The 21491-nt window shown below is 31.9% G+C and overlaps 1 protein-coding gene across 1 annotated transcript in view; it reads left to right on the top strand.

Moving 5' to 3' along the window:
- Nucleotides 1-21491, top strand: part of LOC119835867 (glutamate receptor 1-like) — a 139009-nt gene that overhangs the window by 52563 nt on the left and 64955 nt on the right. The window contains exon 3 of the mRNA XM_038360924.1: nucleotides 10382-10528. Coding sequence (XP_038216852.1) covers nucleotides 10382-10528 — 147 coding nt within the window. The remainder of the gene's footprint in view (nucleotides 1-10381; nucleotides 10529-21491) is intronic.

Raw genomic sequence — 21491 nt, forward strand, 5'->3', positions numbered from 1 at the left:
GCTGTTCATTTGCGCGAGTAACAAGAAGAAAATAAATAAAGAGGCACTATCTGAAAACATAAAAAGTTTCACAATTTCTCTGCTCCATCCTACTCTGTGTGAGTCATATAAATTATCACATTTTTCTCGAAGAACCAGACTTTATTAAAACAAATGGTGGTCTAGCCCTAAGACTTAGACATGACGAGAATAAACCGTGGCATTTTATATTATTGTACCTACTTATTTTTAACTAAGTTCCCACCTCTCCATTTTTCTTACTCTACCCCTGTATAAGGAATTTTTAATATTTCCCCAACAGCAGGACAGGCGTAATTAAAATGCATTTCTACAAATTCTTGAAGTGAATGCGAAAAAGGTACGTAACATAATATTACATTTAAAGCTTACGATTGTCTTAATACTCGTGATACTCTTTCGCTGTACATTCGCTCTTTTATAAAAAATATTCAACGTACGTCGAATATAGCAACATTAAAAGAAGTAATTCATAATATGAATTGAGGTTTTGAAGCTTGTGACTATTAACATAACTATTTATGTTTAGTTTAACGACCTCGTGTTAGTGTTGATGTAAAATTCGGAAGGTATTATTAATTTTGGGGGGACAAATGCTAGAACCATCTTCAATACTACGAGTATATTTACTTGTACAAATTTAAAATAAGAACCAAAAACTAAAATGTCATCTTGTTTTATTATTTCATCCAGTATCTTACCACAATTTCTCTGAAGGTTCCACAAACAATTAATTATTAAAATCAATTCATAATAATAGGTTGTTTGGTGTAACAATCCCAAATAAACGTTTGATAGAAAAACAATCGCCTGAGTTGTCTTTGACTAAATTACGAAAATTATGTTATCGTTTGTAAAAAATGATTCACTGACGTATTAAAAGTATTTTCTTTTGTTAATCATGTTATAAACAAAACTAATACGTGAAAGGCTAAAAGCCAATTGTTGTTGAAATCAAATTATAACATAAATCTTAACTGGTATTAATTTAATGCATAAACCCCACTTTAAGGTGACAAAAAATTACCTATGTATATATAGTCGTCCTTTTAATAATAATTCGTTTTTTCTTGATAACTGAACTATATTTATTATGTTTTGTCCCTTCAAAAATAAAAAGTTATCAATACAATTTAATAGTATTGTTACAAAACATCATATACATTTCTTAAAAGGTCGTACTACAAGAATTGTCAATAAAAAATTGTGAGGCGTTTTTTGAGTCCCTTATAAGAAGTATACATAAGTGAATGTTTAAGTAAAATATAATGAAAAGTTTGAAAACATAACCACGGGTCTCAAATATTATATATTAAAATAATTATATATCTGTTAATAGCTTACTTAATTTTTTTGGTAATAATTATTTGATTTCGTCATATAATTTAAAAGGTCATAATATTTACCATAATAGATCTTATCATAAATCCACAAGGAAAGAGACTCCGAGAATTTGTTTTTATACTGAACAAACTGAATAATATTTTGCATATTCTTAGAAAAAATAAACATAAAAATAATATGTAAACTTGTCGTCGAAGAAACGCCAGCCCGTTTCAAATTGGTCCCAAATGAAAGACTTTTACACTAAAATTTTTTGATTGCCCGAACTTTTTGCATATTTAATAACAATCCAAAAACTCGAATAAAAATACCGTTTGAATTTTAAAAGTCCCATAGCGTACTACTTAGTAACTCAATGTTATGCAAATAGTAGCTATTTAGGAAGCGAAAATACACATAAATTATAATACATTGCCATGTAATTGTTTTGTAAGGCTAATACCTACCCAAACTGAAATTATGAAGACCAAACCCAGATTTACACATATCGCAATACTAAACTAAAATAGGCATCATCAGATCATTTTGTACTCTAAATCCCTACTATCCCTACTAATATTATAAATGCGAAAGTAACTCTGTCTGTCTGTCTGTCTGTTACGCTTTCACGCCTAAACCACTGATTCGATTTTGATAAAATTTGGTATGAAGATAGAACTGAACTTGGGAAAGGACATAGGATACTTTTTATCGCGAAAAAAGGGTAGAAAGGGTTGAAAGAGGGGATGAAAGTTTGTATGAAAGTTCGTTATTGTCAAACCGATTTTGTATGACTTGGTATGAAGATGGAGCTAAACGTGGGAAAGAACAAACCATACTTTTTAATGCGAAGAAAATACTCCTTACCATGTCGCGCGATATAAGCGAATTCTACGCGGGCGAAGCCGCGGGCGAAAAGCTAGTTCTGCTATAAAATCAAATTGTATGGATACACACTTCTAATAGGGTTATCAATGAGTAGTTATGTAGTTTTTATAAAGCAGTAGAAATAGAGACATAGTCAACTCAGCTAGAAGTTTTATCTTCAAGATAACAATAGCTGTCACATCATAAATCCAAGACCTGTTAAAAATTTCCGGAGTAAACAAAACACATAACAAATCAAGTATGACGTAAACAATCAAAACTATTCCCACCTTATAAAGATCCGTTTAATTAAAACTCTAGTGAACATCATTTGTGAATCGGTAATTAAGCAATTAACGAGGTGCATCTATTGTGTACAGCATTATGCCAATCAAATTACTGGCGATGAAATTAAGCTGACATTTTTAATTGCGACAAGTGTGAGTCGTGAACATCGATTGGGAAATTAATTAGCACCTTACTCCATTTATCGATACAGGCTGAAACGAACATTTGGGATTCCATGATATTTGGAGATTTCGTGCATTCATTGGGTGCTAATTATATACAAATTTGTTATATCATCTTGTGTTTAATACGGGATATATATTTACATATTTAAGAGCTTTTAACGAATTTTAAATGAGATTTTTTTGTTATATCGTTTATCCCGGCGTTTCGAACAATTTAACAGCGAGCGTAGTAACGTGGAGATTAATATATTAGATGACGTTGATACAAAAATTGTTTGCTCCAATTATTTCTTCTAATTTTATAATGTCTATTGTAAGTAAATTATAAAGTGCGTATCCGTAAAATATAAAGCATTTGATCGTGAGCCCACCATGACTTCTATTATAGAAATAAAAAAATGCATTTAATGCAATAATGCAGTATATTCGTCGAATATATTTGCATTCTGCCGTGATTTACCATTTTGTCACAACAACAAATTTAATCCAATTATGAAAACTTCAAAACATAACCCGCGTGAACCACATTTAAATTAAGCTACATCTCATTACCCCACTACAAATACAGGGTGATATGACTGGAATATTTCGGCGAGTGACTCCAATATGTACAACTACGGTTTCCTGAGACTAGACGACGCCACGCTGACATACGCCTCACATTTATTTACAGACACAGATTAATACCGCGTCATTCTGCACACATTCGCAGGATGTTCAATCATAGCTCCGTATAAATCCGCTGGATTGTTTGCAACAGCTAATGATCTAACCAGAGTTGACAAAGGACTTGTGTTAACTGAGAACTGGGGGATTTGTTCCTGTGTGTAAGGGAATACCTTACTGTGAAATCGTAGGACAACGTGCGACAATGGCGTATAAAAGAAGATCTAAAATGTGTGACTAATGTCATATACGAATGTATTGTAAATATATTGTTGCAGAAATAGGATGCGCTCTCTTGTAAATATTTTTTATAATCTATTCCAAGTAACGATTTCATGTCGGTATGAGTATACTAAAATCTAAATGACCGAAAAAAGGGTTATTAACTAGATAACCGATTGCCCTGCTATCTGTAAATCGGTTTTCAGGTCATTTTTTTTTTATTAGAAAAACTATCTCAATGTCGTCTCGATATATTTTTCTGTCATTTTTGGTAATGAACGAAAATATATGTTTAACAAAAGGTGGATGCCTTTTTGGATATTTACAGGTTGAATGCAGAAAACCGTGGCAAAAATGGAATTATAAACTTTTTTCGAACACATGCAAAATAATAACTGAATGTTTTACTTATTTTGGACGCCGACACCTTTCCAAAAAAACAGGATCTTAAAACTCGGTTCGTGAACGACGAAGTTATCCACGAACACACATGAAAATATATATTAGCTCGAATCGAGTAGATTCAACCTTTTATTGATCTTAACAAAAAACTAAACTTACCAACTGTAGAATATTCTTCACTTCTTCATAATTCGCAGAATAGCCAATGGAATAACTAAATTACACGAATCAAACGCAACTCGTGTCGTAATTTCAGCGGAACCCGATCCATGAATAGATTTATGAACTTATCAATCAAAAATTCGCTCATTGTTCTCGCTAACTTACTGTTTGGTTGAACTCGAGTTAAATGATAGGAAATGAATCGCAAAGTTCTGTTGTGACCCCATTTCGGTATTTGAAAAATGTATTGCTTCGATGGGGGAAAGTTTTGGGAATTTTAAATTGTCTTTGTGATCATTGAATTGTCTTTGCTCGTATACAAGTGAGTTGAGTAGATTTCTATCGCGAATCCTTTCTTAATCCCTTCCCAAAAAGTCGGCAATCCATTTGTAGAGGCGTAAGGTCTGCAATGGAACTTACGCCTCTCCAAATGTTCATGGGCGGTGGTAGCGTTTACCATCAGGCGTCCCACCAGCTCCACTGCCGACTGTAACATGAAATAAAAAAACAAAGCATTATAAATAACTTAAATTTAAGTGGTGATGAAAAAAAAAGATGTAATCGAAATAATATATGATTATATGAACGCAGTAATTTCAAAGGAATTTTTTGCGAGGAATAATAACGTGAAATAGTTTTCTTCTTAATGAACGTATGTTTAATGCTAATTGAATAATAGTGAATATATCTAGGTACATGTGTTTAATTCAATAAACACCCAAAATAATTTCAGAGGCATATTAAATGAGAATACTCGTTTCATATTAGACAATCAAATGTCAATCGACATCAATCATCATTGTTTATAGTTTAGAATCATTAATAACATTGTATCTTCAATATATAATTATTATTATTATATTGAAACGTTTTAAGCCTATTGAAAAGCAATTACTGCCAATTGTTAACCGACTTCAAAAAGAAGGAGGTTCCCAATGCGACTGTATTTTTTGTGATTGTTTCCTCATAACTTTTTACTGGGTGAACCGATTTTATGATCCAATTTTTTAATCAAAATCCGTTCAGTGAATTAGGCGTGAAAGCATGTTAGCCAAACAGACATACAGTAACTGTCATTTATAATAATATACATAGTACATAATATTGTATATCCTTATAAAAGCCTATATTTTTCATACGGGTTTCGATAAATTACGGCTGGCAACACGAAATACTTTTCTTTAGAAAATAATAAACTTGCTGACACATATTCTTAAAATGTGTTTGCGATAAAATCTCATTTTACCATTAAAACACGCGAAGACACCTAAATAGAAATTTCTTTATCGATACGTATTTTTTATGTATACTGTATAGGAAAACAAGATAATATTAACGTCGAACTCCTTTGTTTAACTTTTTTTATATTATACTAGCTGCACGCCCCAGCCGGTAGTCATTTATCGTAATTGAAATAATATAAACTATCCTATACATTAAGGTGGATCAAACTGCACATTGTGTGCAAATTTGATTAAAATCGGTTGAGTACTTTAAGAGTCCATCCCGGACAAACAAAGTGACAGGTACTTTATACATATTAAAGATCTATTAGTAAACTTTTATAAATAGTATACAATCTAATGGCATACGCGGCCATCGCACCTACCAATTCTCTATCTTCATCTAGTAAAACTAATTTAGTTTGTTACGATGTAGAAACGCTTTTGTGACTGAACACAAAATCTTTAAAAGTACCAAATCCGAACTTCATAAGAATACTTTCAAATAATGCACTGAAATGGGAAAACGTAGGACAACAAATTGTTCTCAAAAATGTTTAAACTACATAAATGTATCCGAAAAACAGAGTAAACAGATGGAGTAATTAAAATGAATGTATTACAAAACCCATGATAATATCACATAAATACTTCTATTTATAAACACAATGTACCTAAACGTTCAAGTTCATTAAAATAGGTTGAAACATGCCATGTGAAACCTTTATTGTTTCAAATCTTTTGCCTAGCAAATCCCGATGAATTTAAAAGACATTACCATCCTCAAATGTCACCGGCTGCCCTTTTGTACAGAAGCTGGCCCGAGGCATCGGGGCTGTCGAGCCCTTTAATGTATCCCACAGGATCAGAGCGAAAACTCTGGAATCTTTGTTGTAAGAATACCCAACGGTATAAAGGTTATGTAAAGAGGAATTTTGTTCCGATCGGTAACAACGCCGTTGTCTTATCGACGCCATTGTTTAGAAACGTGTATGTAGGTTTAGCCTCGTATAATTTGTACGTAGATTGTATAAAACCCCTATTAAATATTTTCAGTATGACCATTATAATGTAATTTTAGAATGACTTCTTAACCAAACATCCATCTAACAAAGATAAGCATATTTTGGAGAGTGACAGTCTGTTTAGTTTCTTTTCAATTCTTATATCGTATTATTGTAATGAATCGTTCAGTTAAAATATCCAAAATAGAAAAAAGTCTTTACATTCAATAACGTACGTCTGAAAAGAAATTTCGAAATTCTTTTACGCGTCAAACAAAAACAAATTAAATAACATCGCAGTTTACTTTTGAAACGTCCCCGCTTGGAAATAGAAAGTAACATTTGGACGAGTCGATGCCTTACGGACATCTGCGAGATTTGAAAAAAATAAGGAAACTTTTCGACGTACACTCTTACCTGAGTACTTACTGAGAGCGGAGTGCAATGTGTGCATCTCGCCTAATATATTATTGAAACCACATCTTTAGTCGCTCGCTTGTTAATAAAATCAGACCTAGACTCTGCGGTTAAGACGGAGAGAGCTTCTGTGTTGGGAAATGCTTTATATCCTACCATAATCTTATATGTTAAGTGCGAAAAAATTAAAGAAAGTGGTAGTTGTCTATGCCTGAATCAAATTAACTATATACATACATAAGACTCTGAAAATAGATAGAACGAGGGCAAAAATAAACAATGTAAGACCATTTTTCGTTTATGGTAATAATATTAATAATATATCATACTTCTAATGAGTCAAAAAAAGAGGGAAGGTTATCAAATTGACTATATTTTTTGTATTTGTTACCTCATAACTTTTTACTGGATGAACCGATTGTATAATTCTTAAATTATTTGATAGCTGGTGCCTGCTCTATGGTCCCCTTTCAATTTCGTTTAGTTCTGACAATTTGATATGACATTATTTTTAATTTTAACTTATGTACCTACTAAGATATAATACATCCATGCAGAGATTGTAATGCGTCAATAACCACGGTTCCAACGAGATCAGATACGTTTTACAGTCGAATATATTTCACATAAAGATTTTTTTCATATTGTAATATATTTATGTACGAACTGCCGCTTGGCTCGCTCTGAGTAATAAAGAACGTGGCCAATTTTTTGGTTCTTCGACATTTTAAATATATTTTTATCTTTAATATATGCCGACCTCAATAATACAAAATTCTCCGATTAAAGCCAGGGTGTAATGTTTATTTTTGGCTTTATATATTTGCGTTTCGAATCTTTTGTAAGCTTTTTAACGAAATCCCAACGTTGGTGCTTTAATACTTGCTTTTGTGATAAGAATAAGTAATGTTTTAATGCGATTTCGGTCAATCTTGTAACTGATTTGAAATACAGGGAAATAATTCAACCTAAACCTGTATCAATACATAAAGGAAAACAACGGAAAATTTCATATCTGAAGATACTTAGAGGAAATACACACTAAACCGCACAAAAACATAATCTACCTAGACTATTCATAAATAAATCCGATTAAGTCCAATGGAACACGCGCACGAACGATTCCATAGTATGAGTAAAAAAATCATATATAATCAACATATAATTTTTAATACTACTGACTGTTTCCCACGGCTTTTATGGATATTTTCATTAAACACGTAGGTCTCCAAAACATGCGTTTGGATTTAGCATTTAGAAAACGCTACATAGTCAAAACTAGCTAAGCACGTCTGTTATCTAGCTTAAAATATAGACTATTCTTCTGTATTTTTCTTTTTTACATTTTTTACTTATCTATCAAAGTAAAATATTTGATCATGCATTTGTTATAGTATTTTGTTTATATAGTGTTTTATTTAATGCGAGTATTATACGTTTAAAAATAAGTGGAGGTAAGTTCACACATACGTCAGAACCCATAGTTCAGATGAAAGTAACTAATTATAAAAATAGTTAATGCCTAAATTTATTCAAATAAACTGACAGTTTGATTTTCAAAATCAAACCCTAAGTGAAAAGTAATGTATGATCAACTTAACTTTATAAGTGGGATAAGACCTATACCACGATAGCCCACAGGAGAGGAGTGTAACGCGCTGCATCACTCCAAAATCCTTTCAGATCGATTGAGAAACCAAAGAGCTAGATGTACGGCCCTTAAAAATATAAACGTAGGGATAGTCGGTTAAAAAATGTAACCGAGTAATAGCATTTGGTGGACACAAAATGAGATATGACCTCAATATTCATAAATAAACAATGTTATTAAGCCCATTATGATAATGACGCTTCGTTGCAATATCTCTTATTAAAATTGTTTGTGCGGAATATTTAATTGTGATATTATTGGATTACTAATCACATTATAGTGTTATATAGTGCTGTGTTGATTATTTTAATGCGAATGCGCGCGTTATCACAATAATTTGCGGTTTAATCGTTTGCGTTGCTTTGAATCGACACTACTCAATAAAAGGACTTCGCATATCGTTTAAATTAGAATAATGGTAAACAGCTCCTTTTAAAATATTCTGTCATTTGAAAGCACTTATCAATTGATTAATATTTTCCACCTCAATTGAGTTTCTTTTACTTCAATCGAAAAATCAACAGATAGAGACGTGACAAACGTGAGAGAGATAAATTGATATTTCAATTCATGTGCATACTGTCCACACCATCACAGCACGAAACGGTGAATCAAAACATCGACGACACGTCACAATTTCCAACTCTTGACATGATTTTATAATGATGATGATTATTAAGTCTGTTAAAAAATATATGATTTTTATATTAAACACCACGCAATACAGAGAGGAGTATCATGTTTTAAGTAATGTAACAAGATAATATCAAAACATAGCTGAAAAATAACAAATGTAGGTCTTTCATTTGCTCCTTAAAAGCAACTACATTTTTTTTTAAATAATATGGAAGAGAACTTTTAATAAGCAATATCAAGATTCATTCCTGCGTACTATTGCGCACTGCACCTTTTTGCATCAAACTTTATTTAAAAAAATGTCTGCAACTGATACGAGACTCCATAACCAAACCCGCCGACCTTTTGCTGAGAGATTGCTATCATAAAGCTTGGAATTAACAGATTGAAGACGAAAGAGAAAATATATTTTCAGGATAGGTAAATACTCTGTAGGGAGTTAATGTCACAATATGATTTAAGACCCATTATTATTTTCTTCTTTAAAAGCATAAATTCCACTCGGTTGGTCGAATGCTTTGGTTTTTGTGGGAAATCGGGTGATATAATTAAAGAAATAAAGAAAAATAAAAAAATTCTATATCGTATAAATACATAACCTTGATTAGTTTTGGATGTGTGTAATACAAATTTAGAAACATTATTACTTTTATATATTTATTTATTTATTTTGACGATTCTCGCCAAATATGTTGTTAACACATCAACATCAAATCATGTTAGATTCTTTAGAAATAAACTAATTAAATAATTTAGATTTATCCTCGAAAACGACTAAGAAAATGAAAACATGATCCTCTAAACAGTTACGCGGTTCTTCAATTTTTTTAGAGTAAATCGAACTTTCTTTCTATGTAAGTTACGCTTTGTATCTTACAGCTTGAGTGGACTACATAAAAATCCATTAGAATTAAAAAATATCCAATTCAATTCAATCCAAATTTAATTTTTAGTTTTATCGCATTGAAATGCTATAAAAATGAGAAATTTATTGAAAAAGAAGAAAAAATTCGAGGCCGGGAATTCCAGGGCGGGATTCACGGGTGGCCGAGAGGCTAAGCCTTGCTACGGTTAGGCAAGATACGCGGGTTCGAATCCCGCCCCGTCATCGAATTTTTTCTATTCTTTCAAAACGATGTACCCAAAAACGCAGGAGGTTTTCATTCCGACTGTGTTTTATTTTTGCTTATGCTCTTCGTTAACTACGTGGGTTTTCAGCAGATTGACGTGATTCTCTTTGTGTTTGAGAGAGAATCTAGTGTCGTTCTTTTCTCCCCAGGAACTTTTTCGGATTCTTATGAAACTTTTTGTTTATAGGTCTCATTTTCGAGAAGGATTCCGATGAAGTGCAGCACGCATTCAAGACGGCCATGATGATGTACAATTCCAACAAGGCACCGATGGAATTCCAGCTGTACATCGACGTCATTAACACAGCTGATGTGTACAAGCTTTCGCGGCTCAGTAAGTGTGGCATTAAATATATTTAAGCACTCTTGACAACACTACACAAAACAAAATAAATCTTGAATTTTAATTTAATATTTGAAAATTTTAAGGATTAGAAAAAGTGTCGTAAATAAGGCGTCGCTACAGTAAGGCGGAATACAAACCTCCTTATCATATAATTTCTATTCTATAAACCACGATTTCTTACGCATTTTTAACCTCGTCAATGGTTTACTTTAATAACTTCCGTTACAACGCAACAAAGGATATATAAAATATCAAAGGTGCACCCGGTGTCATCCAAAAACACGAAATTTGTATTATTATATAAAGTATCGCCATTGTTCCAAGCACATTAATCCTTTGTAATTAATACGTACTTAATACCTTTATATGGTAATGAAATATTCTGCCTTCAGTCTCATTGTATTAACGTCCCACAAGTTAAATTCTTGTAGAGCCAATTAATTTTGGTAGCATATTATAGTAGGCTTGAAATTGCGGATTGGAGTAATCCATTGACTACAGGTGTTAGGTGTTGGGCGATTCCATCATCAGAATCAATCAGAATCCAGAATTTGTATAAATCGATCTTCTATCATTCATGTACTTTTAAATGTTCATTATAATACAACGAAAAAAACAATTGTAAAAAATAGAATGTAAAGTGTGTATGTGAGAGGAAGGTATAATTACAAATTAGCATTTTAATTTCTATTAAGTGTATATTTTTAATAAATTCAGACTTCACTGCTCGATTCTGCAAGTATCTGTTTTCTTTTATAAAATTAATTATAAATGAATATTAAGGAAGGGAGTAATGGTTTACCGATAGGTTGGTTGTGAAAATTGGCTCTAAGTGTCTGTAATTACTTTATGTAAACCACGGATTAAAAGAAGAAGCAGAAAATATATTGGATATTTCTCAGGATATATTATGCTAATTTGTTAGCGTGTTGTAATAATGCTAAGTTAAATCCGATAGAAAAAAATCACATGGAACCTCTATCTCTCATGGAATCTAAATGTTTATTTTAATTTTAAAATATATTTACACACAATAATTCTTATTCATTGATAGCAGTGCTTGATTTTTTTATCATTTGATGAATTTTTAGTAAATCACGCATTTTTATTTTTGTTAATTTGAATCACTGTAAAAGCCGAGTATGATAAAATACTTCGTTATAGTTTATTGTATGTAAAATTTTGATTAATTCTTCGACTAGAGTAGTAATCGTATACTAATCAAATTTTTATTTACCAAATCTTTATGAAACGGACTTAAAATTAATTTACGTCACAAAACTTATTTGTTTTATTGAATTTTGCTCTCGAGTTTGTTGAACTGTAATTAATCTTATGTTTTGTCGAAACACCCGAAAGGATGATTTTATATTGCATTTTATTTACAGTCGAATACAAAACATTTTGAGTTTAGACATTCATTGTCGACAGAAACAAGAAAACTTTTTGTATAAACAGAAGTGACTTGCGTTAATCGCAATGTCGTATGAAAATGGAATTATCGTGAACGAATTACGAATACATCGGATTTTAACAATTTCACTTAGTTACAGTACAACGTCCATTATTCGACGAATACATGTAGGTAAAAACTATATCTGTATAGATAAAAACAAAGGTATTGCACTCACTCATCACGAAATCTCTAAAACCGCTGGATGTACTGATAAAATTGGTATAAAGTAGTTTTCCAGTAAGAAAGGATATCCTGATAGAGCTGCAATGAGTTTATAGACTCTCGTAAATTGTTATAAGAATCCAGCATTAATAGTGCTCACTTGATATCAATAACTAACGGGTGTATACAATAGAATAAGGCACTTCCAAGTTTATATGAAAACTATTTTTTGCGCTTGAAAATTAAAAGTGAGAAAAAGTTTAGTTCAGTCAGGTAGGAACAAATTTTTAGACGCTTGTTTGAGATTTATTATAATTAATGTAGTATTATTTTTCATTATAGGTAGCAAGCTCTGTTATATATACTTACGGTTATATTTTAATAAATTATTGCTCGAGATTTTTTACGCCGCAGTTACGCTTTTTCGTCGAAAATAACATTATGGTTCGTTAGGCCTGTTATTCACATATCCCATACAATATCTTTATTATTACAACTTTATCTAATCACGCATATAAATATGACTTTAACCCATTTAAAGTGATATACTAGATTTAACAAATGGATACAATGAGATCAATATAAAGCTGGTTTGAGAGTCACGCTGACAGAACACTGACAATTCACTAACAGTCGAAACATATCAACCTCTTTAAGCGTTTTAGAATAACGCGTATCAGCGTGTTCATACGTCCCGACTGTCAGCGCCAACGGTCAGATTGCTTCGCGAAGTTTTTAAACAACTCGTAAAAAGTATCGGCAAACAAGTTTTATTAAATCTAATTGAATCATAACGACAAAATAAAAAAATGTCTAAGTGTACGTTGTGTCTTAATGATACAAGAATAGAAGTGTTTCATACATATCGTAATTGAGTATGGCAATATCATTCATACATTTCAAAAAATGATTTCTAAACATAGTGTTAAGTGCTATATTACTTCTGCAAACCCTTGTAAATATTTGCAAAGATAATTCGTAAAAGAACCCACTATATTTACAAATAAATATCAACCAGACTTATTCTACAGTCACAGGGAACATAGGAAAGAATTTCATAACGTTATACGAAATTCCAATAACACTAATTTATCTGCTGTCTTTAGCACAAAGTATTCCTAATTAATTTCCTGCAATAAATATCCAGCTACAACGCTGCGGCCAATAATCTGGATAGCATTATTGCCTATAATAAGCCATTACAGGACTATGATTGGTCATCTTTAAGATATACCTATTATGTTTAAAACCAAACTGAAATTTAATGTAAAATATCTTTACACGTAAGAGCATCGTGAATAAACTACAATACTCGTAATACTTATAAATGGTTATGTTCACGTCTTTTTTAACGATTTGTTCGTCAAAATCAAAATTACATACAGTTATATTATGCTATTAGCATAGCCAAGTAATAAATCCCGAAACATAAACTAGAATGATTATTATTATCAATTATACGATTCGGATTCTTGTCACGATATTGCCAATAATAATAACCAGATGTTAGATTCCAAAATGATTGTATTAGTATCGATTTGTATACTGTTAAAGATATTGGATTGTATGGGACAATGGTTGGACGCCTACGGCATACTTAGATAATAATCTTGTCCCCACAGGGTATCGTTTTTGCGCACAATCATAATTTAGCTACATACTTAGGACTTTCGCTTATATAAGACTAGCTGCGCCCCGCGGTTTCAACCCCGTAAGTCCCATAGGAATATCGGGATAAAAATTTGCCTATATGTTATTTCAGTTGTCCAGCTGTCTACGTAACAAATTTCATTCCAATCGGTCCAATAGTTTTTGCGTGAAAGAGCAACAAAAACACACACATCCTTACAAACTTTCGCATTTATAACATTAGTAGGATTTATTTTTAACTCAACCAACAGCTACCATTCTATTTTTATCTTGAAAAGAAAATCACAGTATTCAAATGCAGTTTCTCACAAATCATGTTCTTGCATTCTAGAAAAAATCTTGACACACAGAGATTTTCTAAAACCTCTTACAAGTTACACACAAATTTTCTACAAACCGAAATCTATTTCTCATAAGAATACATCGGAGGGAAATTTCCCTAGTCCAATTCATAAAGATAACGCAATTTTAAAGCGAGAAGCCAACTTTCTTTGCGGTGTTCTCAACGGGCGCTTCATTTAAATGCAACACGGTGATATCTTTTTATTTTGCCTCGTCACGGTGGACTGATCAAAACACTTTGAGCTTTGAGAGTGAAATCCCTAACTGCCCTATACTTGTCCCCTCTTTGATGCTTCCACAAAGAAGCATTCTTTTTGTCCGTCACCGCCGTTATAAGATTTGCGGCTATTATCCACTATATTATTATGCGCACTTTTATGTTTATTTTTATGGAAATTTTGAGCAATATTTTTTTCATGGAATTTTGACACCTGCGTGTCCAGTCATTAGGCTCAAGTGCATGAAAAATAATTGTTTAAAAATATACTTTATTTTACGAAATAAACTGATAGTTATTAAAGTTATTAACTCCATATTTATTTGTAATTCATAAAAAGGGGTCAAATTTTATGCTGCATAAACTTTTGCAAATGAAAATTTACTTAAATAGCTGAATTAATATGTCATATAATTACAAAATGTATAATTTTATGAGATTTTTAAGCATTATTTAAACTAGCACTAGCTATAGATTATTTATGTGTATATATTATTTCAAAATAATACATTCTTAAATTTCAAAATGTATTATTGCTATACATATATAGATTATACATTCATATAAAACAGTTAAATAGAAATAAAACACGTTTATTAAACGTTAATTTACCCTCGGGTATAATTCAAACGAAACCATAAATGAGCTACTTAATGCCAGCAGTATTCAATTCGCTGTACTAAGGAAGAATTTATGAAAAAATACAAAGTTTGCGCAAACTTTAATATCGGAGATCTTTAAAAGAAAGTTAAACAAACTCGTTTTACAGAAAAATAGGGCTATATTTCGGTATTTGCTTCAATGTTAAAAGCGAAAAGACTATATATAGTCACTTCGCTTTCTTATAGTGCTGTTTAGATTGAAACCGCATGAGCCTCTTTGTGAACTATTAATACGTACGTTGAATACTAATATGAATCGAATCGTAATATTGCAGTTTTAATCTCTGGATTAAGCTTTTTCTTTACGTAAATGGATGTTATAAATGTTAATTAAATGGAGCGTTCTCGACGACAATGCATTGTGTTTTCTTAAATAGAACAAACATAGATGATGTATTAATACCATATTATGTATTTCTTTTGTTTAATTTTTACTACAAATTATTATAACATATTTTTAACGTTAATTTACCCTCTAGTAGGTTTTAAAGTTATTATTATACGGTTTTAAATTTAAAGTGTCAGATGTATAAATCTGTTTAATTGTAAGATACCCATAGAATTAAATTATTGCAAACTAGCTGTTCGCCCCGGTTTTACCCATGGTATATACATATGTATAATTGCAGCTTTCTAATGGTGAAATAATTTTTGAAAGCGGTGCAGACGTTCACGCGCGATGGTGTGAGCGGACCAAGGGAAATAGAGATTCATTTTTATTTTATATAGATAGATGAACAAAAATTTATTATCACGATTATTATTATTATATATCACACTATACATATAAATTTATTTTCTCATATTAAAACTATGATACCTTAACGTCTAATTACATTCCTAATCAGCGTAATAAGATAACCTCATAATTTTATTGTTTTTTCAACGATCCTTGATAAGTGTACAAATTTTTTAATATTATGTCTAAATTTGATCAAAATTGAGTCTTAAGGAGTCAGTAACGAACAAACATACTAGACAAGGGTGTTTATAATGTAGGTGACAAACGTTAAAAAGTTCCTTCATTTTTAAAAGAAAAAAAAACGTTTAATTAATCACACACGTTAACTAATAAATCTATTGATGGCAATTTAGAATTCATTCTGATTTTAAAATATTCATGATATTACATTTTTTAGAGGAAATGCAGTAAAAAAAGCCGTTTACTTTCCTGGCATAAACAATTTTCACCAAAATAGAGTAAAAGTCGATAGAAATAAAATGTCAGCCGGTGTTAGATGTTAAAGGCTGGCCCAGATCGTATACAAATACGGCTGGCTGGTATTCCAGTTTTTTTCATCGGATCAAATAGTTTAACCGTTAGTAAACAAATACGAAAATTTCACAAATATTCAAGCATTTGTAAAATTAAAAAAAACCATCGGCTTTACTGCAAACTTTTCGAAACGAAGAAATATTAAAGTGAGCATAACCGACAAAAAATTGACACAATCGAGTTGCACTATGTATGTTTATATTTATGTTAGTAACATAAATAATTCATCGCATTTTGTATTTCCTCTCCATAACGCTGCAATTCCCTTTCATATGATATCGAGGAATGAAGAATGCCAGGAATGTTAGCTGTCTATGTATCCTCACCTCAATTGATATTTAGAGTTTGGCTCGTTGACAAAATATCAGCACCCTTGGAACCTCGGGTCCATAGTGCAATATATGCTTTATTGAAAGTTTGCTTCCCTTTACCAGCGATGTGAATTTTGTAAAAATACCAATGGATCTCCAGATTACAAAGGAGTTAACTATTTAATGAGTGTAGTTGCGTATGTCTGCGATATTATCATATTTCCTTTCTATATCAGATAATTATTGACAATTCATTTTGCAATACATCTTTATTTGAATGTTGTGCTGATAACCAATGCTCATCATCAGGTGACAGTTTTGTTTGCATTACCTTATATCATAATATAGAAATCTCTGAGCATATTCCCATCTGTTTCGACTCAACTTCTGAGTCGCGTAATTATTATAATGTTCTTGTTCATATTATATTATTATTTATTTATTTAATTCCTTCCATTCGGTCTTATCCGAGCAGTCAGTTGAGTAGACTGGCGGTCGATTTCGATAGTAGAATTTCCTACCTACTTCCACAAATATTCCCAGTTATATCATGAACTTATTTACGCCACAGACTGTAAATTCCAACTCAATCTGAAGAAAGATTACTTAATACCAAGAATATTGCAAACACCCACGTACTGAAAAGTTTTTAATTGCAATCTTATGTGGCCTCAACTAGTTAGGTATAGTTTAATTAGACGTATTCGCAAACTCTTCATCTACGCGTAATTATGGCCTACTTACTCAAGCATTTCGACCGTTTGTAATTAGGTTTTCGAATTTATTTTTTAGTTATTTGAAAGTTACATTTATAAATATGAAATATATTCAGAACGCGCATGAAATTATACATTATTCTTTATTCTTAATTAATGTTGTTGTCTTACTTTCTACCTAGAGCTAAAAGCTATATCGCTGAGTAAAACATACTGTTCAGTTATAACTCGTGGAAATTTACACAATTCGCCAAAAAGACATTCGCTCGAAAAAATATCGTAAATTGTTGCAAATACCAACAAATCTTTGTACAAAATCTTATCCGAACGTTCCAGAGTCTTATATTAACGTTTCGATTTTATTTCACCAAAAATACGTTACGAACCTAATTCGGGTGTCCTCCGGGGACCGCGTTTCTAACTTCTATATAAATTCCAATGTAAAGGCTCGTTGTTTTTTATCATTCATTGTTTCGTATCCTATTGTGAAATAGAGTTGCCCAAATTGCATTTGAGAGCAACAGGTAAGCTGTACAGGTGACGGATTGTGTTCATTGTTTTCGAGTAATTTGAAAACGTCAGAAAAAATTGCTTTTTTAATACTAGCAGAGCCTACTGTGTGATCAAAAGGATTGTTTCTATAGGAGATGCTTGAAATTGCTACGCCACGATGACACTCAAACTTTTATCGTAAACGCTTTTAACCTTTCCAAAAGGGTGATTTCGAGGAGGTAATTGATACTGTTACAGCAATTAACGAGCGTATTCGTATCTAATGGTTTTAATTCTTTAGATATATTTGTTAATTAGTGCCATTTTTGGCTATGGTTCTGGTAAAGGGTAGACTGATAGGCTGTCTGTTTTTGAGTAAACATGCAAACAAAGGTATCTTCAACACACGAATAAATATAATAGTAAATGGTAATGGCAATGGAATAACAAATGTAAATGTGAATAATATATGACTATATACTTAGTAGACCTAAAAAAAGTCGTGAAGCTCTCTTTACTCCTAATTCTTGGAAATATGACATATTATACTAGCAGTTTCCCGCAATTTCGCACATTTTTTATTGAGATATTGATAGTATGAACATGGTGTTTAACACATTTTTTTCTTCTGTATTCCTAGTAAAAGATGGCTTACACGATTTAATACGGTAATTCTAAAGGTTTTTTGTATTTGATTTCACGCGAGTATTATAATACATTTAGAAATTAGAAAGTTTTTAACGGATTTTAAACGCGATTTATTCATTATATTACTAACCCGACGTTTGTTGTTTGGTAGTCGACAAACAACAATTTTTGTATGACCTTCAAGACATATAACACCTCAGTCTCCCCGTGACCACGCTCGCTGTAAAGTGTTCGACACGTCGGGTTAATAATAAAATGAATAAATCGCGTTTTAAATACGTTAAAAAGTTTTTAATTTCTAAACGGAAAATTAAGGATTTTGTTTAGTGTTAGCGTCCTCTGGGATTCGATTTTAGAATAGGACTGGATTAAGGGCGTCTAAGGGGTCTCATTACTTTCTATAGAACTTCTTTATTTTGTGTGCCATTTTAAATCTAGCGGGAAGGTTAGTGGGTAGATCAAGTACCTACCTACAAGTAACTAAGGGATTCTGGTGCGTTCCATAGGAGATCCCAGGATCCCTGCTTTTGTTCTTTGAGTTTGGCCGCCGAGGAGGTTTTAGTGGGTAGAAATCCCACATGCTCTACTTTTCCCCCAAAGCTGGAGCATCTTTGGAAGATTTCCTCCTCGTTAAAAAAAAAAAAAAATCAAGTACCTAGAACAGCTAAACCATTCAACGCATATTACTTTTATGAGATGGATATTTGATTCCTTTGCACAACGGCTTTGCGTTTTTGGAGCGAATATAAAAAAATGTATAACTAACCACAAAGTTTTACCCAGACTACGCTACAGGTTTTAGTCCGTGCCAATCCATTACTGGGATTAGATTTTTATAAATAACGAACAACTTTCATTGTAATAAGACAGTGAATGTTTTTATACTTTGAACAATTATACTCACCAAACAACAGAAAATATTAGAAGTTGTTAGTTTAAGTATGCAAGGACATATCAAACAATAATGTAATTACATAAAAATCTCACTCTCTGCCTAGCTAAAGGTAGTATACATCTCATTTCGCTTTCGGTTCTCCTTGTCATTTTTCGTCAGAGACGTCAGCTTCGGGTCGTAGAAACAAGCACTTAAGCTTTTTTTCAATTTATTTAAAATGTGTTTATTTCTAATCGTTCAGTATAATTATTAATCGAAATCTTTCTCTCTTTACTTGTGTAAAGAGAGTACTGTATGTTTGTACTGTATGTTTGTACTGTATTCCACCCAAAATGATATAAATTTATAAAACCTCAAACTATTGTTCGCTTGAGCAAAGGCATCATAATCGCATTGCAAATGTATCGGCTGCCTTAGAACTAGGCCTGACATAAAAATTCACAGAGCCGTCATTACACTCAGATGGGCTTTGATCAAGAATGCCTGCCATTCGACATTTTAAATGAGGCCTCGCGATTCGCAGCCCTATTCCAAATGACAAACTGGCGCGAATTTTTCAGGTTCGTTAATATCGCTAGTTAATTCGAACACATTTGAATACGTTTAACGTCTTTGGGTTCGATTTATCGTAACCTTAAAATGTATAGTAATTATGGGAAATATTTGTTCAAAGCGTTGTTTCAATTTTATAATTAATAAATCGATCTCTTATATATTCTCCACGGAATCCAAAAAGGTTTGCCGGAAGCATCATCTAATGATGTAAGCTCATGAACTCAATATCTATAGTAAATTAATAACATAATTAAAAAAAAAACACTCTCATCATGAATTAAACTAAATTATCTCACTTCTCTTATAAAGTAAGTAACATTTTTAATCCTGGTGATCCTAATCAGGATAATTAGAAAAAAATCATAGATTTATTGCATTGTCACCGATCCTTGATGAGGTACAATGTTTGGACTATATGTCTGTTTAATCTTTAGTGGATTAGATTGAGTCCATAACGATAACCTAGAGGTGAAGCTAATAAAAGCATATTAAAAGGTTATATTTCTAAAATCAAATTGTATTTAAAACATATCTCAATATTCACGTATTGCTTGCATATCTTCCAAATAATTACCTACCGTACAAAACAATTATATGAAAATGATGCACGCTTTTTGCAAACCAAGAATCTTGTTATTTGATTACAGTGGCAAGGCAAATTGGACATGTGATTTGGCGTGCGTACGACAGTTTCCCACAATACCTCTGTCACGAATTGTCACTTCTGTCAAACACTCAATCCAGAAGCAATTACGTGACATATAACAGGGATATCCAGCAAGAACTCTGGGCCGGTCATCTAGCTTATATATGTATTTTAGGTGTAATCAATTAATGATGCGAAGGCAACAAAAATACAATAGATAAGCCATATGTTCATGTAAATAAATATTACTAAATAATATATGACTCTTATTGGGAAAGTATTTTTTACAATACTTTGTTATTGTTAAATGCGTCGCCATTTTATGAAATAATAGTATAAGTGAAACATCATATACTATACTAGTATGACTGCAGTCGTTAAACTAGCAAAGCTTAGTAGTTTGAAAATAATATCCAACGGAATGGTCTTCAGGCTTTGCTAGCACAATATGTCGCCATGAGTGGAGTTCAAGACAATTCTGTTTGTATTTCAGTTAGTTTTCTTAATTATACACGTCAACTAATGTTTAAAATATTAATGTTACACAATTATCAATTCCCTAAAGACATAGGACAGGGCAGAAGAGCTAATCCCATAAAATAAGCGTTAAGATTTGTTCTAAATTCAATATCAAAACAAATCTGATAAATTTTAACAATTCTTAGAACTTGTAGCTTGTTAGCGATATCTCCAAACAACCCAGACTATATGTCGGAAGAATACACGATGTTCTTATAAGAGTTGAATAAAACTAACTTTTATGAATATTCACAAATTCTTTGTTAACTAAAACTCAAACTACACGTGAGCAATCAAACAAATTGGCAAGAAACAGTTATTAGACGTCTGCACCATATACGTTATAATATTTAATTCTAGTTTATTCTTGTTTATATACTAGGCACGCGTCCGGCTCTGCCCAT

Source organism: Zerene cesonia, chromosome Z, assembly GCF_012273895.1.
Source record: "Zerene cesonia ecotype Mississippi chromosome Z, Zerene_cesonia_1.1, whole genome shotgun sequence".
NCBI lineage: Eukaryota > Metazoa > Arthropoda > Insecta > Lepidoptera > Pieridae > Zerene > Zerene cesonia.